The sequence below is a fragment of the Hypomesus transpacificus genome, unplaced genomic scaffold (assembly GCF_021917145.1).
Source record: "Hypomesus transpacificus isolate Combined female unplaced genomic scaffold, fHypTra1 scaffold_438, whole genome shotgun sequence".
Lineage (NCBI taxonomy): Eukaryota > Metazoa > Chordata > Actinopteri > Osmeriformes > Osmeridae > Hypomesus > Hypomesus transpacificus.
Genome location: NW_025813955.1, coordinates 13064 through 31985, shown reverse-complemented (window position 1 = coordinate 31985; position 18922 = coordinate 13064). Strand labels below are relative to the sequence as shown.

Genomic DNA, 18922 nt, shown 5'->3' with positions numbered 1-18922 from the left:
GAGTGTGTTTACCTATTTACTTATTTCTCTCTCTCTCTCTGTCTCTCTCTCTCTATGTCTCTCTCTCTCTATGTGTCTCTCTCTCTCTCTATGTCTCTCTCTCTCTAGCTCTGCCGACAGATGAAGGCCCCCCCCCCTCCCCTGTATGAAGCTGCGTGTCAGTGTGTGCTGTGAGCCCAGTGAGTGCCCTCCTCTCAGGGGTCCTCCCCTCTTCCTCCTCCCTTCCTCCCCTCTTCCTCCTCCCTTCCTCCCTTCCTCCCCTCTTCCTCCTCCCTTCCTCCCCTCTTCCTCCTCCCTTCCTCCCTTCCTCCCCTCTTCCTCCTCCCCTCTTCCTCCTCCCTTCCTCCCCTCCTTCCCTCTTCTTCCTCCCTTCCTCCCCTCTTCCTCCTCCCTTCCTCCCCTCCTCCCCTCTTCCTCCTCCCTTCCTCCCCTCTTCCCTTCTTCCCCTCTTCCTGTCATCGTTCTCTACACCATCACCCCTCCTCTCTCTTTTTCATTCTCTCAACGTTTTTGAACGTGCGTCTTGATCTCCCTAGTATTCTGCAACACAGGTTTGTTCACCTCCTTTGACCTCAGCTTCTCTTTGGCACGTCACCTTTCTGATGAAGGCGAGCCCTTTCCCTGCTCTGGTATTTCTGTCTTTGTTCCCTGAAATGTTCCAGAACATGCACCTCTCCCTTTGGCTCATCCATAGTCTGCACCTCTCCCTTTGGCTCATCCATAGTGTGAAACTCTTTGTTTTGGGGGGCAGCTGCAGGATCTCCATCCTAGTCTTCCTGTCAAGCAGCAGTTCACCATGCAGCCGTGCAGCCATGCAGCCATGCAGCAGTCGTTCTGGAGCTGCCGCCTCTCTCATGCTAACTCATCATTGCACGCACACACACACCATGTCACTGCTGTCTCACCCTGTAGCTCTATCCAGGGGTTCTTGTCTGGAGAACCTCAACAGCTTCAAGATGGTGCCCGTCAAAAGACACCTCCTCTCCTCTCTTCCCCCCCTTCCCATCCCTGCTCTCTCAGTCTCTCTCTCTCCCTGTGTGAATTCCCAGAGTTGATTTAACCCAGGGCCCGCCTGCAGTAATGTTAGTCTTCCGGTTCAGTGAACTGCCCATTCCGGATGGGAATGTTGCCCGGTCGCTGTGGGAATCCTTGTACAGACAGGGGGGTGGGGGGGGGGGGGGGGAGGAGAGAGAGAGAGGAGGGAGAGAGAGAGAGAGAGAGAGGGGTTGAGGGAACGATGTAGAGAGAAAGAGAGAGGGGGAAAGGGAGCGAGTGCGTGCTAGCTCGAGGAAGTGCGTGTCTTTTAGCGACTGTCCCAATTCCCATCAGATCCCTGTGCAGCCTTCAGGGGTCTGGCCTGCAGCACTGCCCCAGCCTGGTGTCAGCTCTGTGGGAGGGAGCAGGACGGGATTTTGATGTCAGTTTGTACTTTGGAAGTACACCTTAGATATAGTATTTTTCCGCTTGAGAGAGCAGGATAAGAATGATGAGCATGTTGTTGAATCTCAAAGCAAACATCCTCAGAATCCAGTCCCCCCTCTCTCTTGTTTACATGCGCTCCTGTTGCTCTATTGGAACTGGAACATCTCAAATGACGTCTGAAATGCCAACATTACTCCGATGAGAGTCGAGGACCAGAGTCCCTCTGCTACAGCAACGACGAGGACTGTGTTGATGGCATTGTTGCATGTTAATGATCCCCTTGGCGTTCATTAGAACCACCACAGATACCGTAGATATCAGTTGGGAAAAAGCAACACAATGCTGACCTTTACACAAGGCGTTCAGCAAAGGTCCAGCTCAAACACATTGAGACATGCTAAGCCTTTCCTATCAATGGAAATTACATTCAGAACACACACAAGCTCAAACATCAACAAATTAATAGTTTGTGTTGTTTCCTCTGTGTATTCTACAGTTCCCAGATCAGACCAGGGAAACTCCTCCCTCTTTTGGGAGCTCATTCTCTTCATTCTATCTCTTCTCCGTCCCCCCCTTTTTCTCACCAATGCTAATCCCGACTAAATTTCCGGAATCCTCTTTTTTCTGTTAGTCTTTTACCCCCCTCTATCTCTCTCTTTCTAGTCTTCTGTCGTTCCTGAAGTGGCACTAATCCTGCCTTCTCTCTGTCTCCTCTCCTCTGCCATCCTGCTTCTTTATGATCTGTCGCTAGCGGAGCACGACTAATCTAGGCTCTGTCCTCAACAGGCTCTCCCTCCTTCCTGACATCCCCCCGCCTCTCTTTCTCTGTGTCACTCTCTCTTTCCTTCTCCTGTTACTATCCCTCCCTCCCTATCATCTCTGATCCCTCTCTGGCAGAGATGTATAAATACTCATAATTAAATAGTAATAATTACTGTACTTAAGCAGATTTTTTCTGGTATCAGTACTTTACTTCAACATTTTTCTGATTTTCTTTTATTTTCTCTTCTTAATTCCTTCGACATGAATATCAGTACTTTCTATTTCTATTTAAAAAAATATTTTTCCCCAATTTTAGGGGGGAAAGGTTCCAAAAATATAATTATAATAAATATAATTATTTTTAGAAAGGTTAGAAACTCAAATTCCTTCTTTTGTGTGGAAAGTTTGATTAGATTGACTACTTTTCGAAAGAAATGTTTGCAAGGTTGCAAAAATATGTTCCTTTTTTTTTTTCACGTAAAAACGATTTTTCTTTTCTCCTGCTCCCCAACTCTCCCACTGCTGCGGTGTGTGTGTGCTGTTTCTCTGCGGTGTGTGTGTGCTGTTTCTCTGCGGTGCATGCGTGCTGTTCTGACAATGTGTTGAGATGAGGACGCATGAATCTGAGGAGGGAAGAGAATGAGATGGATGAAAGGAGAGATGAATGAGAGTTAGGTGATCTCTCTTTCTCTCTCTGCCTGTCCATTAGTGGTTGTTTAGCGCAGCTGTTGTTGTGTTCCCTGTGGTAACGCCTCACACACTCTGGTTCCTTCCTGTTGAGGTTCCCTTTTATCTGACAGGCCCCCTGTGTGTGTGTGTGTGTGTGTGTGTGTGTGTGTGTGTGTGTGTGTGTGTGTGTGTGTGGTGTGTGTGTTGGTAGCTGTTGTCCTTCAGGTAGAGTAGGTCTCTGCCAGCCTGGTTGGGGATTTTGGGTTTAAACTCCAAACTAAGTCACTCTCTCTCTCTCTCTCTCTCTCTCTGTCTCTCTCTCTCTCTCTCTCTCTCTCTCTCTCTCTCTCTCTCTCTCCACAGTCTCTATCTCTCCACAGTCTCTCTCTCTCCATCTCCACAGTCTCTCTCTCCATCTCCACAGTCTCTCCACAGTCTCTCTCTCCATCTCCACAGTCTCTCCACAGTCTCTCTCTCCATCTCCACAGTCTCTCCACAGTCTCTCTCTCCATCTCCACAGTCTCTCTCTCCATCTCCACAGTCTCTCTCTCCATCTCCACAGTCTCTCTCTCTCCATCTCCACAGTCTCTCTCTCCATCTCCACAGTCCTCTCTCTCCACAGTCCTCTCTCTCCATCTCCACAGTCTCTCTCTCCATCTCCACAGTCTCTCTCTCCATCTCCACAGTCTCTCTCTCCATCTCCACAGTCTCTCTCGTCCATCTCCACAGTCTCTCTCTCCATCTCCACAGTCTCTCTCTTCATCTCCACAGTCTCTCTCTCCATCTCCACAGTCTCTCTCTCCATCTCCACAGTCTCTCTCTCCACAGTCTCTCTCTCCACAGTCTCTCTCTCCATCTCCACAGTCTCTCTCTCCATCTCCACAGTCTCTCTCTCCACAGTCTCTCTCTCCATCTCCACAGTCTCTCTCTCCATCTCCACAGTCTCTCTCTCCATCTCCACAGTCTCTCTCTCCATCTCCACAGTCTCTCTCTCCACAGTCTCTCTCTCCATCTCCACAGTCTCTCTCTCCATCTCCACAGTCTCTGTCTCCATCTCCACAGTCTCTCTCTCCACAGTCTCTCTCTCCATCTCCACAGTCTCTCTCTCCATCTCCACAGTCTGTCTCTCCACAGTCTCTCTCTCCATCTCCACAGTCTCTCTCTCCACAGTCTCTCTCTCCATCTCCACAGTCTCTCTCTCCATCTCCACAGTCTCTCTCTCCACAGTCTCTCTCTCCATCTCCACAGTCTCTCTCTCCATCTCCACAGTCTCTCTCTCCATCTCCACAGTCTCTCTCTCTCCATCTCCACAGTCTCTCTCTCCATCTCCACAGTCTCTCTCTCCACAGTCCTCTCTCTCCATCTCCACAGTCTCTCTCTCCATCTCCACAGTCTCTCTCTCCATCTCCACAGTCTCTCTCTCCATCTCCACAGTCTCTCTCTCCATCTCCACAGTCTCTCTCTCCATCTCCACAGTCTCTCTCTTCATCTCCACAGTCTCTCTCTCCATCTCCACAGTCTCTCTCTCCATCTCCACAGTCTCTCTCTCCATCTCCACAGTCTCTCTCTCCACAGTCTCTCTCTCCACAGTCTCTCTCTCCATCTCCACAGTCTCTCTCTCCATCTCCACAGTCTCTCTCTCCACAGTCTCTCTCTCCATCTCCACAGTCTCTCTCTCCATCTCCACAGTCTCTCTCTCCATCTCCACAGTCTCTCTCTCCATCTCCACAGTCTCTCTCTCCACAGTCTCTCTCTCCATCTCCACAGTCTCTCTCTCCATCTCCACAGTCTCTGTCTCCATCTCCACAGTCTCTCTCTCCACAGTCTCTCTCTCCATCTCCACAGTCTCTCTCTCCATCTCCACAGTCTGTCTCTCCACAGTCTCTCTCTCCATCTCCACAGTCTCTCTCTCCACAGTCTCTCTCTCCATCTCCACAGTCTCTCCACAGTCTCTCTCCAATCTCCACAGTCTCTCTCTCCATCTCCACAGTCTCTCCACAGTCTCTCTCTCCATCTCCACAGTCTCTCCACAGTCTCTCTCTCCATCTCCACAGTCTCTCTCTCCATCTCCACAGTCTCTCCACAGTCTCTCTCTCCATCTCCACAGTCTCTCCACAGTCTATCTCTCCATCTCCACAGTCTCTCTCTCCATCTCCACAGTCTCTCCACAGTCTCTCTCTCCATCTCCACAGTCTCTCCACAGTCTCTCTCTCCATCTCCACAGTCTCTCCACAGTCTCTCTCTCCATCTCCACAGTCTCTCTCTCCATCTCCACAGTCTCTCTCTCCATCTCCACAGTCTCTCTCTCCATCTCCACAGTCTCTCTCTCTCCATCTCCACAGTCTCTCCACAGTCTCTCTCTCCATCTCCACAGTCTCTCCACAGTCTCTCTCTCCATCTCCACAGTCTCTCTCTCCATCTCCACAGTCTCTCTCTCCACAGTCTCTCTCTCCATCTCCACAGTCTCTCTCTCCATCTCCACAGTCTCTCTCTCCACAGTCTCTCTCTCCATCTCCACAGTCTCTCTCTCCACAGTCCTCTCTCTCCATCTCCACAGTCTCTCTCTCCATCTCCACAGTCTCCATCTCCACAGTCTCTCTCTCCATCTCCTCAGTCTCTCTCTCCATCTCCACAGTCTCTCCACAGTCTCTCTCTCCATCTCCACAGTCTCTCCACAGTCTCTCTCTCCATCTCCACAGTCTCTCCACAGTCTCTCTCTCCATCTCCACAGTCTCTCCACAGTCTCTCTCTCCATCTCCACAGTCTCTCCACAGTCTCTCTCTCCATCTCCACAGTCTCTCCACAGTCTCTCTCTCCATCTCCACAGTCTCTCCACAGTCTCTCTCTCCATCTCCACAGTCTCTCCACAGTCTCTCTCTCCATCTCCACAGTCTCTCTCTCTCCATCTCCACAGTCTCTCTCTCCATCTCCACAGTCCTCTCTCTCCCATCTCCACAGTCTCTCCACAGTCTCTCTCTCCATCTCCACAGTCTCTCCACAGTCTCTCTCTCCATCTCCACAGTCTCTCTCTCCATCTCCACAGTCTCTCCACAGTCTCTCTCTCCATCTCCACAGTCTCTCCACAGTCTCTCTCTCCATCTCCACAGTCTCTCCACAGTCTCTCTCTCCATCTCCACAGTCTCTCCACAGTCTCTCTCTCCATCTCCACAGTCTCTCCACAGTCTCTCTCTCCATCTCCACAGTCTCTCCACAGACTCTCTCTCCATCTCCACAGTCTCTCCACAGTCTCTCTCTCCATCTCCACAGTCTCTCTCTCCATCTCCACAGTCTCTCTCTCCACAGTCTCTCTCTCCATCTCCACAGTCTCTCTCTCCACAGTCTCTCTCTCCATCTCCACAGTCTCTCTCTCCATCTCCACAGTCTCTCTCTCCACAGTCTCTCTCTCCATCTCCACAGTCTCTCTCTCCACAGTCTCTCTCTCCATCTCCACAGTCTCTCTCTCCATCTCCACAGTCTCTCTCTCCACAGTCTCTCTCTCCATCTCCACAGTCTCTCTCTCCATCTCCACAGTCTCTCCACAGTCTCTCTCTCCATCTCCACAGTCTCTCCACAGTCTCTCTCTCCATCTCCACAGTCTCTCTCTCCATCTCCACAGTCTCTCTCTCCATCTCCACAGTCTCTCCACAGTCTCTCTCTCCATCTCCACAGTCTCTCCACAGTCTCTCTCTCCATCTCCACAGTCTCTCCACAGTCTCTCTCTCCATCTCCACAGTCTCTCCACAGTCTCTCTCTCCATCTCCACAGTCTCTCCACAGTCTCTCTCACCATCTCCACAGTCTCTCCACAGTCTCTCTCTCCATCTCCACAGTCTCTCCACAGTCTCTCTCTCCATCTCCACAGTCTCTCCACAGTCTCTCTCTCCATCTCCACAGTCTCTCCACAGTCTCTCTCTCCATCTCCACAGTCTCTCCACAGTCTCTCTCTCCATCTCCACAGTCTCTCCACAGTCTCTCTCTCCATCTCCACAGTCTCTCTCTCTCCATCTCCACAGTCTCTCTCTCCATCTCCACAGTCTCTCTCTCCATCTCCACAGTCTCTCCACAGTCTCTCTCTCCATCTCCACAGTCTCTCCTCCACAGTCTCTCTCTCCATCTCCACAGTCTCTCTCTCCATCTCCACAGTCTCTCCACAGTCTCTCTCCATCTCCACAGTCTCTCTCTCCATCTCCACAGTCTCTCCACAGTCTCTCTCTCCATCTCCACAGTCTCTCCACAGTCTCTCTCTCCATCTCCACAGTCTCTCCACAGTCTCTCTCTCCATCTCCACAGTCTCTCTCTCCATCTCCACAGTCTCTCCACAGTCTCTCTCTCCATCTCCACAGTCTCTCCACAGTCTATCTCTCCATCTCCACAGTCTCTCTCTCCATCTCCACAGTCTCTCCACAGTCTCTCTCTCCATCTCCACAGTCTCTCCACAGTCTCTCTCTCCATCTCCACAGTCTCTCCACAGTCTCTCTCTCCATCTCCACAGTCTCTCTCTCCATCTCCACAGTCTCTCTCTCCATCTCCACAGTCTCTCTCTCCACAGTCTCTCTCTCCATCTCCACAGTCTCTCTCTCCATCTCCACAGTCTCTCCACAGTCTCTCTCTCCATCTCCACAGTCTCTCTCTCCCATCTCCACAGTCTCTCTCTCCATCTCCACAGTCTCTCTCTCCATCTCCACAGTCTGTCTCTCCACAGTCTCTCTCTCCATCTCCACAGTCTCTCTCTCCACAGTCTCTCTCTCCACAGTCTCTCTCTCCATCTCCACAGTCTCTCTCTCCATCTCCACAGTCTCTCTCTCCACAGTCTCTCTCTCCATCTCCACAGTCTCTCTCTCCACAGTCTCTCTCTCCATCTCCACAGTCTCTCTCTCCATCTCCACAGTCTCCATCTCCACAGTCTCTCTCTCCATCTCCTCAGTCTCTCTCTCCATCTCCACAGTCTCTCCACAGTCTCTCTCTCCATCTCCACAGTCTCTCCACAGTCTCTCTCTCCATCTCCACAGTCTCTCCACAGTCTCTCTCTCCATCTCCACAGTCTCTCCACAGTCTCTCTCTCCATCTCCACAGTCTCTCCACAGTCTCTCTCTCCATCTCCACAGTCTCTCCACAGTCTCTCTCTCCATCTCCACAGTCTCTCCACAGTCTCTCTCTCCATCTCCACAGTCTCTCTCTCTCCATCTCCACAGTCTCTCTCTCCATCTCTCTCTCTCCATCTCCACAGTCTCTCTCTCCATCTCCACAGTCTCTCCACAGTCTCTCTCTCCATCTCCACAGTCTCTCCACAGTCTCTCTCTCCATCTCCACAGTCTCTCCACAGTCTCTCTCTCCATCTCCACAGTCTCTCCACAGTCTCTCTCTCCATCTCCACAGTCTCTCCACAGTCTCTCTCTCCATCTCCACAGTCTCTCCACAGTCTCTCTCTCCATCTCCACAGTCTCTCCACAGTCTCTCTCTCTCTCCATCTCCACAGTCTCTCCACAGTCTCTCTCTCCATCTCCACAGTCTCTCCACAGTCTCTCTCTCCATCTCCACAGTCTCTCCACAGTCTCTCTCTCCATCTCCACAGTCTCTCCACAGTCTCTCTCTCCATCTCCACAGTCTCTCCACAGACTCTCTCTCCATCTCCACAGTCTCTCCACAGTCTCTCTCTCCATCTCCACAGTCTCTCTCTCCATCTCCACAGTCTCTCTCTCCACTCCACAGTCTCTCTCTCCATCTCCACAGTCTCTCTCTCCACAGTCTCTCTCTCCACATCTCCACAGTCTCTCTCTCCATCTCCACAGTCTCTCTCTCCACAGTCTCTCTCTCCATCTCCACAGTCTCTCTCTCCACAGTCTCTCTCTCTCCATCTCCACAGTCTCTCTCTCCATCTCCACAGTCTCTCTCTCTCCACAGTCCACAGTCTCTCTCTCCATCTCCACAGTCTCTCTCTCCATCTCCACAGTCTCTCCACAGTCTCTCTCTCCATCTCCACAGTCTCTCCACAGTCTCTCTCTCCATCTCCACAGTCTCTCTCTCCATCTCCACAGTCTCTCTCTCCATCTCCACAGTCTCTCCACAGTCTCTCTCTCCATCTCCACAGTCTCTCCACAGTCTCTCTCTCCATCTCCACAGTCTCTCCACAGTCTCTCTCTCCATCTCCACAGTCTCTCCACAGTCTCTCTCTCCATCTCCACAGTCTCTCCACAGTCTCTCTCACCATCTCCACAGTCTCTCCACAGTCTCTCTCTCCATCTCCACAGTCTCTCCACAGTCTCTCTCTCCATCTCCACAGTCTCTCCACAGTCTCTCTCTCCATCTCCACAGTCTCTCCACAGTCTCTCTCTCCATCTCCACAGTCTCTCCACAGTCTCTCTCTCCATCTCCACAGTCTCTCCACAGTCTCTCTCTCCATCTCCACAGTCTCTCTCTCTCTCTCCATCTCCACAGTCTCTCTCTCCATCTCCACAGTCTCTCTCTCCATCTCCACAGTCTCTCCACAGTCTCTCTCTCCATCTCCACAGTCTCTCCACAGTCTCTCTCTCCATCTCCACAGTCTCTCTCTCCATCTCCACAGTCTCTCCACAGTCTCTCTCCATCTCCACAGTCTCTCTCTCCATCTCCACAGTCTCTCCACAGTCTCTCTCTCCATCTCCACAGTCTCTCCACAGTCTCTCTCTCCATCTCCACAGTCTCTCCACAGTCTCTCTCTCCATCTCCACAGTCTCTCTCTCCATCTCCACAGTCTCTCCACAGTCTCTCTCTCCATCTCCACAGTCTCTCCACAGTCTATCTCTCCATCTCCACAGTCTCTCTCTCCATCTCCACAGTCTCTCCACAGTCTCTCTCTCCATCTCCACAGTCTCTCCACAGTCTCTCTCTCCATCTCCACAGTCTCTCCACAGTCTCTCTCTCCATCTCCACAGTCTCTCTCTCCATCTCCACAGTCTCTCTCTCCATCTCCACAGTCTCTCTCTCCACAGTCTCTCTCTCCATCTCCACAGTCTCTCTCTCCATCTCCACAGTCTCTCCACAGTCTCTCTCTCCATCTCCACAGTCTCTCTCTCCATCTCCACAGTCTCTCTCTCCATCTCCACAGTCTCTCTCTCCACAGTCTCTCTCTCCATCTCCACAGTCTCTCTCTCCATCTCCACAGTCTCTCTCTCCACAGTCTCTCTCTCCATCTCCACAGTCTCTCTCTCCACAGTCTCTCTCTCCATCTCCACAGTCTCTCTCTCCATCTCCACAGTCTCCATCTCCACAGTCTCTCTCTCCATCTCCTCAGTCTCTCTCTCCATCTCCACAGTCTCTCCACAGTCTCTCTCTCCATCTCCACAGTCTCTCCACAGTCTCTCTCTCCATCTCCACAGTCTCTCCACAGTCTCTCTCTCCATCTCCACAGTCTCTCCACAGTCTCTCTCTCCATCTCCACAGTCTCTCCACAGTCTCTCTCTCCATCTCCACAGTCTCTCCACAGTCTCTCTCTCCATCTCCACAGTCTCTCCACAGTCTCTCTCTCCATCTCCACAGTCTCTCTCTCTCCATCTCCACAGTCTCTCTCTCCATCTCCACAGTCTCTCTCTCCATCTCCACAGTCTCTCCACAGTCTCTCTCTCCATCTCCACAGTCTCTCCACAGTCTCTCTCTCCATCTCCACAGTCCTCTCCACAGTCTCTCTCTCCATCTCCACAGTCTCTCCACAGTCTCTCTCTCCATCTCCACAGTCTCTCCACAGTCTCTCTCTCCATCTCCACAGTCTCTCCACAGTCTCTCTCTCCATCTCCACAGTCTCTCCACAGACTCTCTCTCCATCTCCACAGTCTCTCCACAGTCTCTCTCTCCATCTCCACAGTCTCTCTCTCCATCTCCACAGTCTCTCTCTCCACAGTCTCTCTCTCCATCTCCACAGTCTCTCTCTCCACAGTCTCTCTCTCCATCTCCACAGTCTCTCTCTCCATCTCCACAGTCTCTCTCTCCACAGTCTCTCTCTCCATCTCCACAGTCTCTCTCTCCACAGTCTCTCTCTCCATCTCCACAGTCTCTCTCTCCATCTCCACAGTCTCTCTCTCCACAGTCTCTCTCTCCATCTCCACAGTCTCTCTCTCCATCTCCACAGTCTCTCCACAGTCTCTCTCTCCATCTCCACAGTCTCTCCACAGTCTCTCTCTCCATCTCCACAGTCTCTCTCTCCATCTCCACAGTCTCTCTCTCCATCTCCACAGTCCTCTCCACAGTCTCTCTCTCCATCTCCACAGTCTCTCCACAGTCTCTCTCTCCATCTCCACAGTCTCTCCACAGTCTCTCTCTCCATCTCCACAGTCTCTCCACAGTCTCTCTCTCCATCTCCACAGTCTCTCCACAGTCTCTCTCACCATCTCCACAGTCTCTCCACAGTCTCTCTCTCCATCTCCACAGTCTCTCCACAGTCTCTCTCTCCATCTCCACAGTCTCTCCACAGTCTCTCTCTCCATCTCCACAGTCTCTCCACAGTCTCTCTCTCCATCTCCACAGTCTCTCCACAGTCTCTCTCTCCATCTCCACAGTCTCTCCACAGTCTCTCTCTCCATCTCCACAGTCTCTCTCTCTCCATCTCCACAGTCTCTCTCTCCATCTCCACAGTCTCTCTCTCCATCTCCACAGTCTCTCCACAGTCCTCTCTCTCCATCTCCACAGTCTCTCCACAGTCTCTCTCTCCATCTCCACAGTCTCTCTCTCCATCTCCACAGTCTCTCCACAGTCTCTCTCCATCTCCACAGTCTCTCTCTCCATCTCCACAGTCTCTCCACAGTCTCTCTCTCCATCTCCACAGTCTCTCCACAGTCTCTCTCTCCATCTCCACAGTCTCTCCACAGTCTCTCTCTCCATCTCCACAGTCTCTCTCTCCATCTCCACAGTCTCTCCACAGTCTCTCTCTCCATCTCCACAGTCTCTCCACAGTCTATCTCTCCATCTCCACAGTCTCTCTCTCCATCTCCACAGTCTCTCCACAGTCTCTCTCTCCATCTCCACAGTCTCTCCACAGTCTCTCTCTCCATCTCCACAGTCTCTCCACAGTCTCTCTCTCCATCTCCACAGTCTCTCTCTCCATCTCCACAGTCTCTCTCTCCATCTCCACAGTCTCTCTCTCCACAGTCTCTCTCTCCATCTCCACAGTCTCTCTCTCCATCTCCACAGTCTCTCTCTCCACAGTCTCTCTCTCCATCTCCACAGTCTCTCTCTCCACAGGTCCTCTCTCTCCATCTCCACAGTCTCTCTCTCCATCTCCACAGTCTCCATCTCCACAGTCTCTCTCTCCATCTCCTCAGTCTCTCTCTCCATCTCCACAGTCTCTCCACAGTCTCTCTCTCCATCTCCACAGTCTCTCCACAGTCTCTCTCTCCATCTCCACAGTCTCTCCACAGTCTCTCTCTCCATCTCCACAGTCTCTCCACAGTCTCTCTCTCCATCTCCACAGTCTCTCCACAGTCTCTCTCTCCATCTCCACAGTCTCTCCACAGTCTCTCTCACCATCTCCACAGTCTCTCCACAGTCTCTCTCTCCATCTCCACAGTCTCTCCACAGTCTCTCTCTCCATCTCCACAGTCTCTCCACAGTCTCTCTCTCCATCTCCACAGTCTCTCCACAGTCTCTCTCTCTCCATCTCCACAGTCTCTCCACAGTCTCTCTCTTCATCTCCACAGTCTCTCCACAGTCTCTCTCTCCATCTCCACAGTCTCTCCACAGTCTCTCCACAGTCTCTCTCTCCATCTCCACAGTCTCTCCACAGTCTCTCTCTCCATCTCCACAGTCTCTCCACAGTCTCTCTCTCCATCTCCACAGTCTCTCCACAGTCTCTCTCTCCATCTCCACAGTCTCTCTCTCCATCTCCACAGTCTCTCCACAGTCTCTCTCTCCATCTCCACAGTCTCTCCACAGTCTCCATCTCCACAGTCTCTCTCTCCATCTCCACAGTCTCTCCACAGTCTCTCTCTCCATCTCCACAGTCTCTCCACAGTCTCTCTCTCCATCTCCACAGTCTCTCCACAGTCTCTCTCTCCATCTCCACAGTCTCTCCACAGTCTCTCTCTCCATCTCCACAGTCTCTCCACAGTCTCTCTCTCCATCTCCACAGTCTCTCCACAGTCTCTCTCTCCATCTCCACAGTCTCTCCACAGTCCTCTCCACAGTCTCTCTCTCCATCTCCACAGTCTCTCCACAGTCTCTCTCTCCATCTCCACAGTCTCTCCACAGTCTCCTCTCTCCATCTCCACAGTCTCTCCACAGTCTCTCCACAGTCTCTCTCTCCATCTCCACAGTCTCTCCACAGTCTCTCTCTCCATCCCAGTTCTCTTCCTCTACCGCCCAAACAACAGCGTAAATAAATGTAGTTGGGGTACACACACACACACACGGAGCCACACAGGGTTGCTTGTAGGACATCAGTGACAGAGAGTCCGTCAGGAACGTTGTCTTTGTAGCAAGGTCGTCCAGAACGCAGCACTCCCACTGTCTTGTCTCCAGTGTGACAGTGTGTTTGTCCAACTTAAATTAACCCAAACCACCACGGAGGGCAGAGGAACCAGAACAGGACAGCTAGGAAAGTGTTTCTCACGGCACTGTTCAGGTAGGGCATTGATTCCTCGTGACTCTGGTCAGGTAGGGCATTGATTCTCGTGACACCAGACAGGAAGGACATTGTTTTCACGTTGCGCAAGGTACGGTTAAGGTAGTTAACGGGAAATGTGATTGATGGTTCGGTTGTTTCTCTTGACATCCTACTTTCTAGCGAGTGTTAATGACTGGAATAGAGCAGCACGTCTGTGGCCATCCTGCCGTCACGACGACCCCCCCCCCCCCCCCCGGGTCTGACTGACACCACTTCAACAGCGATGCATCAGCAATGACACTCCATCCAAATGTGCATCGGCAGACAGACGGGTGTCACGTTCAAACAGCTCCCCACACTTCTTCCTGCAGCCCTGGCTTGGGTTCCTCCTCCGCCCCCTCCCTTCACACATCCACCACCCTCTGTCGGGAACCTCCTCCCAAGATTCATTTCACTCTTCTTCTTCGTGTCCCCTGTTCATCCGTTCCTCCTTCCCATCCTCTCACTGTGAGGAGCTAGAATAGACTGACTACTCCCTCCCTCTCTCTCTCTCTCTCTCTCTCTCTCTCTCTCTCTCCCTCCCTCCTTCTCTCTTTCTCTCTACCTCTCTCGCTACCTCTGTCTTTCTCTCTCTCTCCCTCTCTCTCTCTCTCTCTCTCTCTCTCTCTCTCTCTCTCTCTCCTCTCTCTCTCTCTCTTCTCTCTCTCTCTCTCTCTCTCCCTCTCCCTCTCCCTCTCTCTCTCTCTCTCTCTCTCTCTCTCTCTCTCCCCCTCCCTCTCTGTCTGTCTCTCCCTCTCTCCCTCCCTCTCTCTCTCTCTCTCTCTCTCTCTCTCTCTCTCTCTCTCTCTCCCTCCCTCTCTCTCTGTCTCTCTCCCTCTCTCTCTCTCTCTCTCTCTCTCTCTCCCTCTCTCTCTCTCCCCCTCCCTCTCTCTCTGTCTCTAATTGAGTCCCTCTTTTTCTTTGCTTCCATGTTAGTTTTTGCTCCCGTTGTGAGCAGTCCATTGCAGTCATTTCAGGCTGCGTTACCTCTCTACCTCTCGCCTTTTTTCTACTTCTTTCATTCTTTTTCTCAACTTTTACCCCCCCCCCCTTGCACACACATTCATACACACTCCAGTTAATACCTTTTGTACTCATTCTGCGCACACTCCTGCGCGCACACACACTCACAAACGGCTAGTGTAGCCTACTTCTCTCTAAGATTACGAACTCGGCTTCGAAAGTCTAACTTCATCATCGTAAATACCTTTTTCGCCGTAATTAGTTGAGGGTTTTTTCCCGTCGCTTTTTTTTCCCTCAGCGATTTCCTTTTCGTTTCCAGTTTACTGCCGAGTGTGAAATGGCGGCGCGGGGAAGGATGTGTGTCTGCAGTGGGGTTTCTGTCGTCCAGACACACACACACACATGCATGTGCACACACAGACACATGCATGTGCACACACAGACACGCACAGAAGGACACACACACACACTCACCCAGTCTCTCTGCACTGCAGGGCTGTGCTGAGACACGTGCCACCTCGGTGGCCATTTTGTGGCAAAGCTTGTCATGACCAAAAACAACAACAGCACGTCAACAAACCAGCAAGCTTCACACACGGAAACCAGACTAGCCAACTTCCAAAACCCCCAAACACAAAAATGCTGTTCTCCGTCGAAATGCTGAGAAGAAATATCAAAACTGTAGTTATTTAAACTCAAGACTGGGTTTGCAGTATAATACACTACATGATGCATGTTTGTTACTGTAGGTGTCATTCTACGTTAACAGCAGCTGAAACGGCAGTGTTTACACGCACAGCTGTAGCATGATGCAATGATTACATTCAACTGTTTTGACCTGCAGTCTGTGAACTCTCAAGATCAGAATTTAGAATTGTTTAAATTAATTCATAAAAAAAAAAAATATATGAAAAAAAAAAATTGGGGGGGCTTGTTTTTGTTTGCTGGCTTTGATGTAAATAGTGTGGTATGTTTAGTTGTGTTCAGTGAATTACCTGATAAAACACCTTTTCTCGCTGGCTTATTTGGGTTCTGTTTTATCCGTTCAATTAGGACATGAAAGGAGAGTTGAATCAACGTACTTCTGCAACTTCTTAGCATTTTGGAATTCAATTCTAGATTATGATGGATGGGACATAAGCGTGTACGTTCGTTTTTAATCATTTTCCACCAGGATTCAGTTTTTAGAAAGAGAAACAATTTTGCTTGTTATTTTCTATTCTTGTTGTTTTTCAACACACACACACACATACACATACCATCTTAGAGGCCTGGACACAGCATGCTATTTAGCGCTTCGTTAACTCTTGGATGGATGTTATTTTAGCAGAACTCGGAGCATTGTGGTGGTTGTAACCCTGACCTCCGACCCCTGACCCTGGTGGTTCGGCTGCTCAGCAGACAGATGCCTTCATTATCCTGGTCTGGTCCGGTCTGTTTGAGTCACTGTCAGAGACTTGCAGTTCACATGAGTTTGAATTGGTCCATTTCCCCTCAGCTAATCTCAGTCAATCACTGTGGTTTGAAGATCAGTGCTAGTATTCCAGAGGAGATCAATACCTGTGTGTGTGTGTGTGTGTGTGTGTTTCTCCGAGAGGCTCAAGGCCACAGACTGGGTCGATTCCGCGAGCTCATACACACACTTACTGCAGAGAGCCCTCTACGATAGTTCAATCAGCTGACAGTCTGCTGGAAATACAGTTCGGGGTGTTTGGTCTCAAGAAAAGCTTCAACTGAGTAACTGTCGCAATTCTGCAGTGTCATCCCTACTTCAGCTCTCTCCATCCCACACTGTCTCGCTGGCCTCTCCCATCCTCCCTCCCTCCCTCCCTGAATACCTCCTCCCTCCATCCTTTGTACAGTACTTTAACAGCCTGGGCTCCTTTGCATCTTTGGCCCTCCCGCCCCACCTCTCCATAACCCCCGTGCCCCTCCTTCATCACCCCATCTCTCTACCTCCATTATTTCCTTTTAGTCAGCCCCCCTCTGAGAGAGTGACACCCAGACACAAACATTGCCCCCCCCTCTCTCTCTCTGACCTTTTTTTTAATCCTTTCTTTCCTCTCAGATTTCTGCTCTTGTTCTTCCACTTTGTCTGCTTTCGTTCTCCTGTCCTCTTCTCCGTTTCGCTCTGTCGTCCTGACTTTTGTCGTCTGTTCTCCGGTGTAACTATTTTTCCCCCTCTCCTTCTAATCTCTCTCCCTGTTCCTCCTCTTTATCCTTTACTTTACATTATCTTCCTCTCGCCACACATTTTCTGCTTTTTTTGCATTCGACCTTTAAGAGAATTTGCATCGGGGACATATTTTAGGGTTGTGCAGTCAGTAGTCATTTTTCATGGCACATGGCTGTGAGAAATGGTAAATACCTTCCTCTGGTCATTTGTCTGTTTTCTGAGGGGTTCTGCAGTGCTGATGTTGTTTGGGGAAAAACGGAAAAAAGCCTAACGTCTCCTTTTTCCCCCTCTTTTCTCGCTCTCTCTCGCTCTCTCTCTCTCTCTCTCTCTCTCTCTCTCTCTCTCTCAGCAACAGAGGGCTCCAAGCAAGAGCAAGGTACGATGCAGCTTTGGTGTCCGTGTGCGTCTGCCTTATGTGGCTTTGTCTGTCTGTCTGCAAGTGTGTGTATGTCTGAGAGAGTGTGTGTGTCAATAAAAATGGTTGTCCTGCCCGGATTCTGATTCTAATTCCGGACTATGTCTCCTCTCTCTCGGTCTCTCTGTCTCTCTCTCTCTGTCTCTCTCTCTGTCTCTCTCTCTCTCTGTCTCTCTCGGTCTCTCTCTCTCTGTCTCTCTCTCTCTCTCTCTCTCGGTCTCTCTGTCTCTCTCTCGGTCTCTCTGTCTCTCTCTCTCTGTCTCTCTCTCTCTCTCTCTCTCTCTCTCTCTCTCTCTCTCTCTCTCTCAGGTACCCCAGCCTCTCGCAGCCGAGTGGGCTCTCTGAGGCCAGCTCCTCTCTTCCTCCTCCTCCCCCTCTTCCTCTTGCTGTCTGTTCTAAGGGGCCTCTGTTCTGAGGGGCCTCTGTTCTGCGCTGACCTCATTACTGTCTCTCGTGTTTCCTACACGTAGCACTGCTTCAGAACCTGTCGCCTCACATCTCCTAGCAGGCTGAGGTCCATCCCTCACACACACACACACACACACACACCAGCCTGCTGAGGTCCACACACACACACACCAGCCTGCTGAGGTCCACACACACACCAGCCTGCTGAGGTCCACACACACACACACACACCAGCCTGCTGAGGTCCACACACACACACACACACACACCAGCCTGCTGAGGTCCACACACACACACACCAGCCTGCTGAGGTCCACACACACACACACACACCAGCCTGCTGAGGTCCACACACACACACACCACACACCAGCTGGGGATGGGGTCTAGACAGCAACTTGCTACCACAGGGAATCAGAAGCTGCTTGGCCAAAATCCCAGTCATCACGCTCTGTACTGGTCCATTGATTCTTATCTTAAATCTGACACTGATTCGAGTCTCGGTGATTATTAAGTCACAGAATGATTTGATGATTCGCTATTCATGAAACGATTCCCTCTCAAACTTTTAATCAGGCAGGAAATTGAACTGGAAATGGAATTAGGTTTTATATAATTTTTATGCCATGGTCATTAAAGACGGGATTCATGGATACATACATTGGGCAGAGTCCTGGCCTGAATCATTACCTCATTACCTCAACAGTGTCTCCATTGTTTGAAATGCACTGTTATCTACATCACATCTCATGTCCATTTAAAACTCCTAATTGGATCAACACTTTAAGGGCAAAGGTATTTGTTCTTATGATATGTACATATGCACACACACAGACACACACACACACATTGCTGAGACACACACACACATTGCAAGGACACACGTGTAGAAACACAGTTGAGTACATTTTCGCTGTCCTTTTCTGGAGTGGCACTAATCTTTCTTCTTTCTTCTCTCCCCCTCTTTTTTTCCTGTGTCCATTCACTCCTCCGCCTCTCTTCCATCCCTCGTTCCTGATCAGAGCCCCCGCTCCCCCCCCCCCCTCCCCCCCCGAAACACTCTAGCACTAATCTACCATCAAAGCTCTCATTCCTCATTTCACACCTATTCTCTTCACCATCAACCTCTCTCCACCAGTCCTCCTCCCCTCCCTCTCTCCCTTCTAAACATAAGCACTGAGCCAAAGTGGAGCGACGAAGCTTGACGTGTTGACGTGGCCCTGGGCTGGCTGAGGCCTTGGGCTGCATGTCAACACGACAACATGGACTTCACACACAGCGTCTGCTCTCGTCTGACTGATTTGCATCCAAAACGGGTCCAATCACAAACACTCCTACGGTGGTCAAACTTTGAACTCGAGACGATCTCTGAATCTGGCTGCTGTCTTGCCTGGTGAGAAGGATAGGACATCTGGGAATAATCTGGAGTAGTCTGGATTAAATCGAACACATGCGCCCCCTACTTGGATTAAACTGGAGTTTTGACTTGGTCTGGGGTA

At 50.8% G+C, this 18922-nt stretch overlaps 1 protein-coding gene across 1 annotated transcript in view; it reads left to right on the top strand.

The window, feature by feature from the left end:
• si:dkey-246i14.3 (ephrin A4) overlaps positions 1-17609 on the top strand; it is a 42120-nt gene extending 24511 nt beyond the window's left edge. The window contains 4 exon segments of the mRNA XM_047016958.1: positions 109-128; positions 131-179; positions 16950-16976; positions 17325-17609. Of these exon segments, the coding sequence (XP_046872914.1) occupies positions 109-128; positions 131-179; positions 16950-16976; positions 17325-17485 (257 nt within the window). The 3' untranslated portion in view covers positions 17486-17609.
• Positions 17610-18922: the final 1313 nt, after the last annotated feature.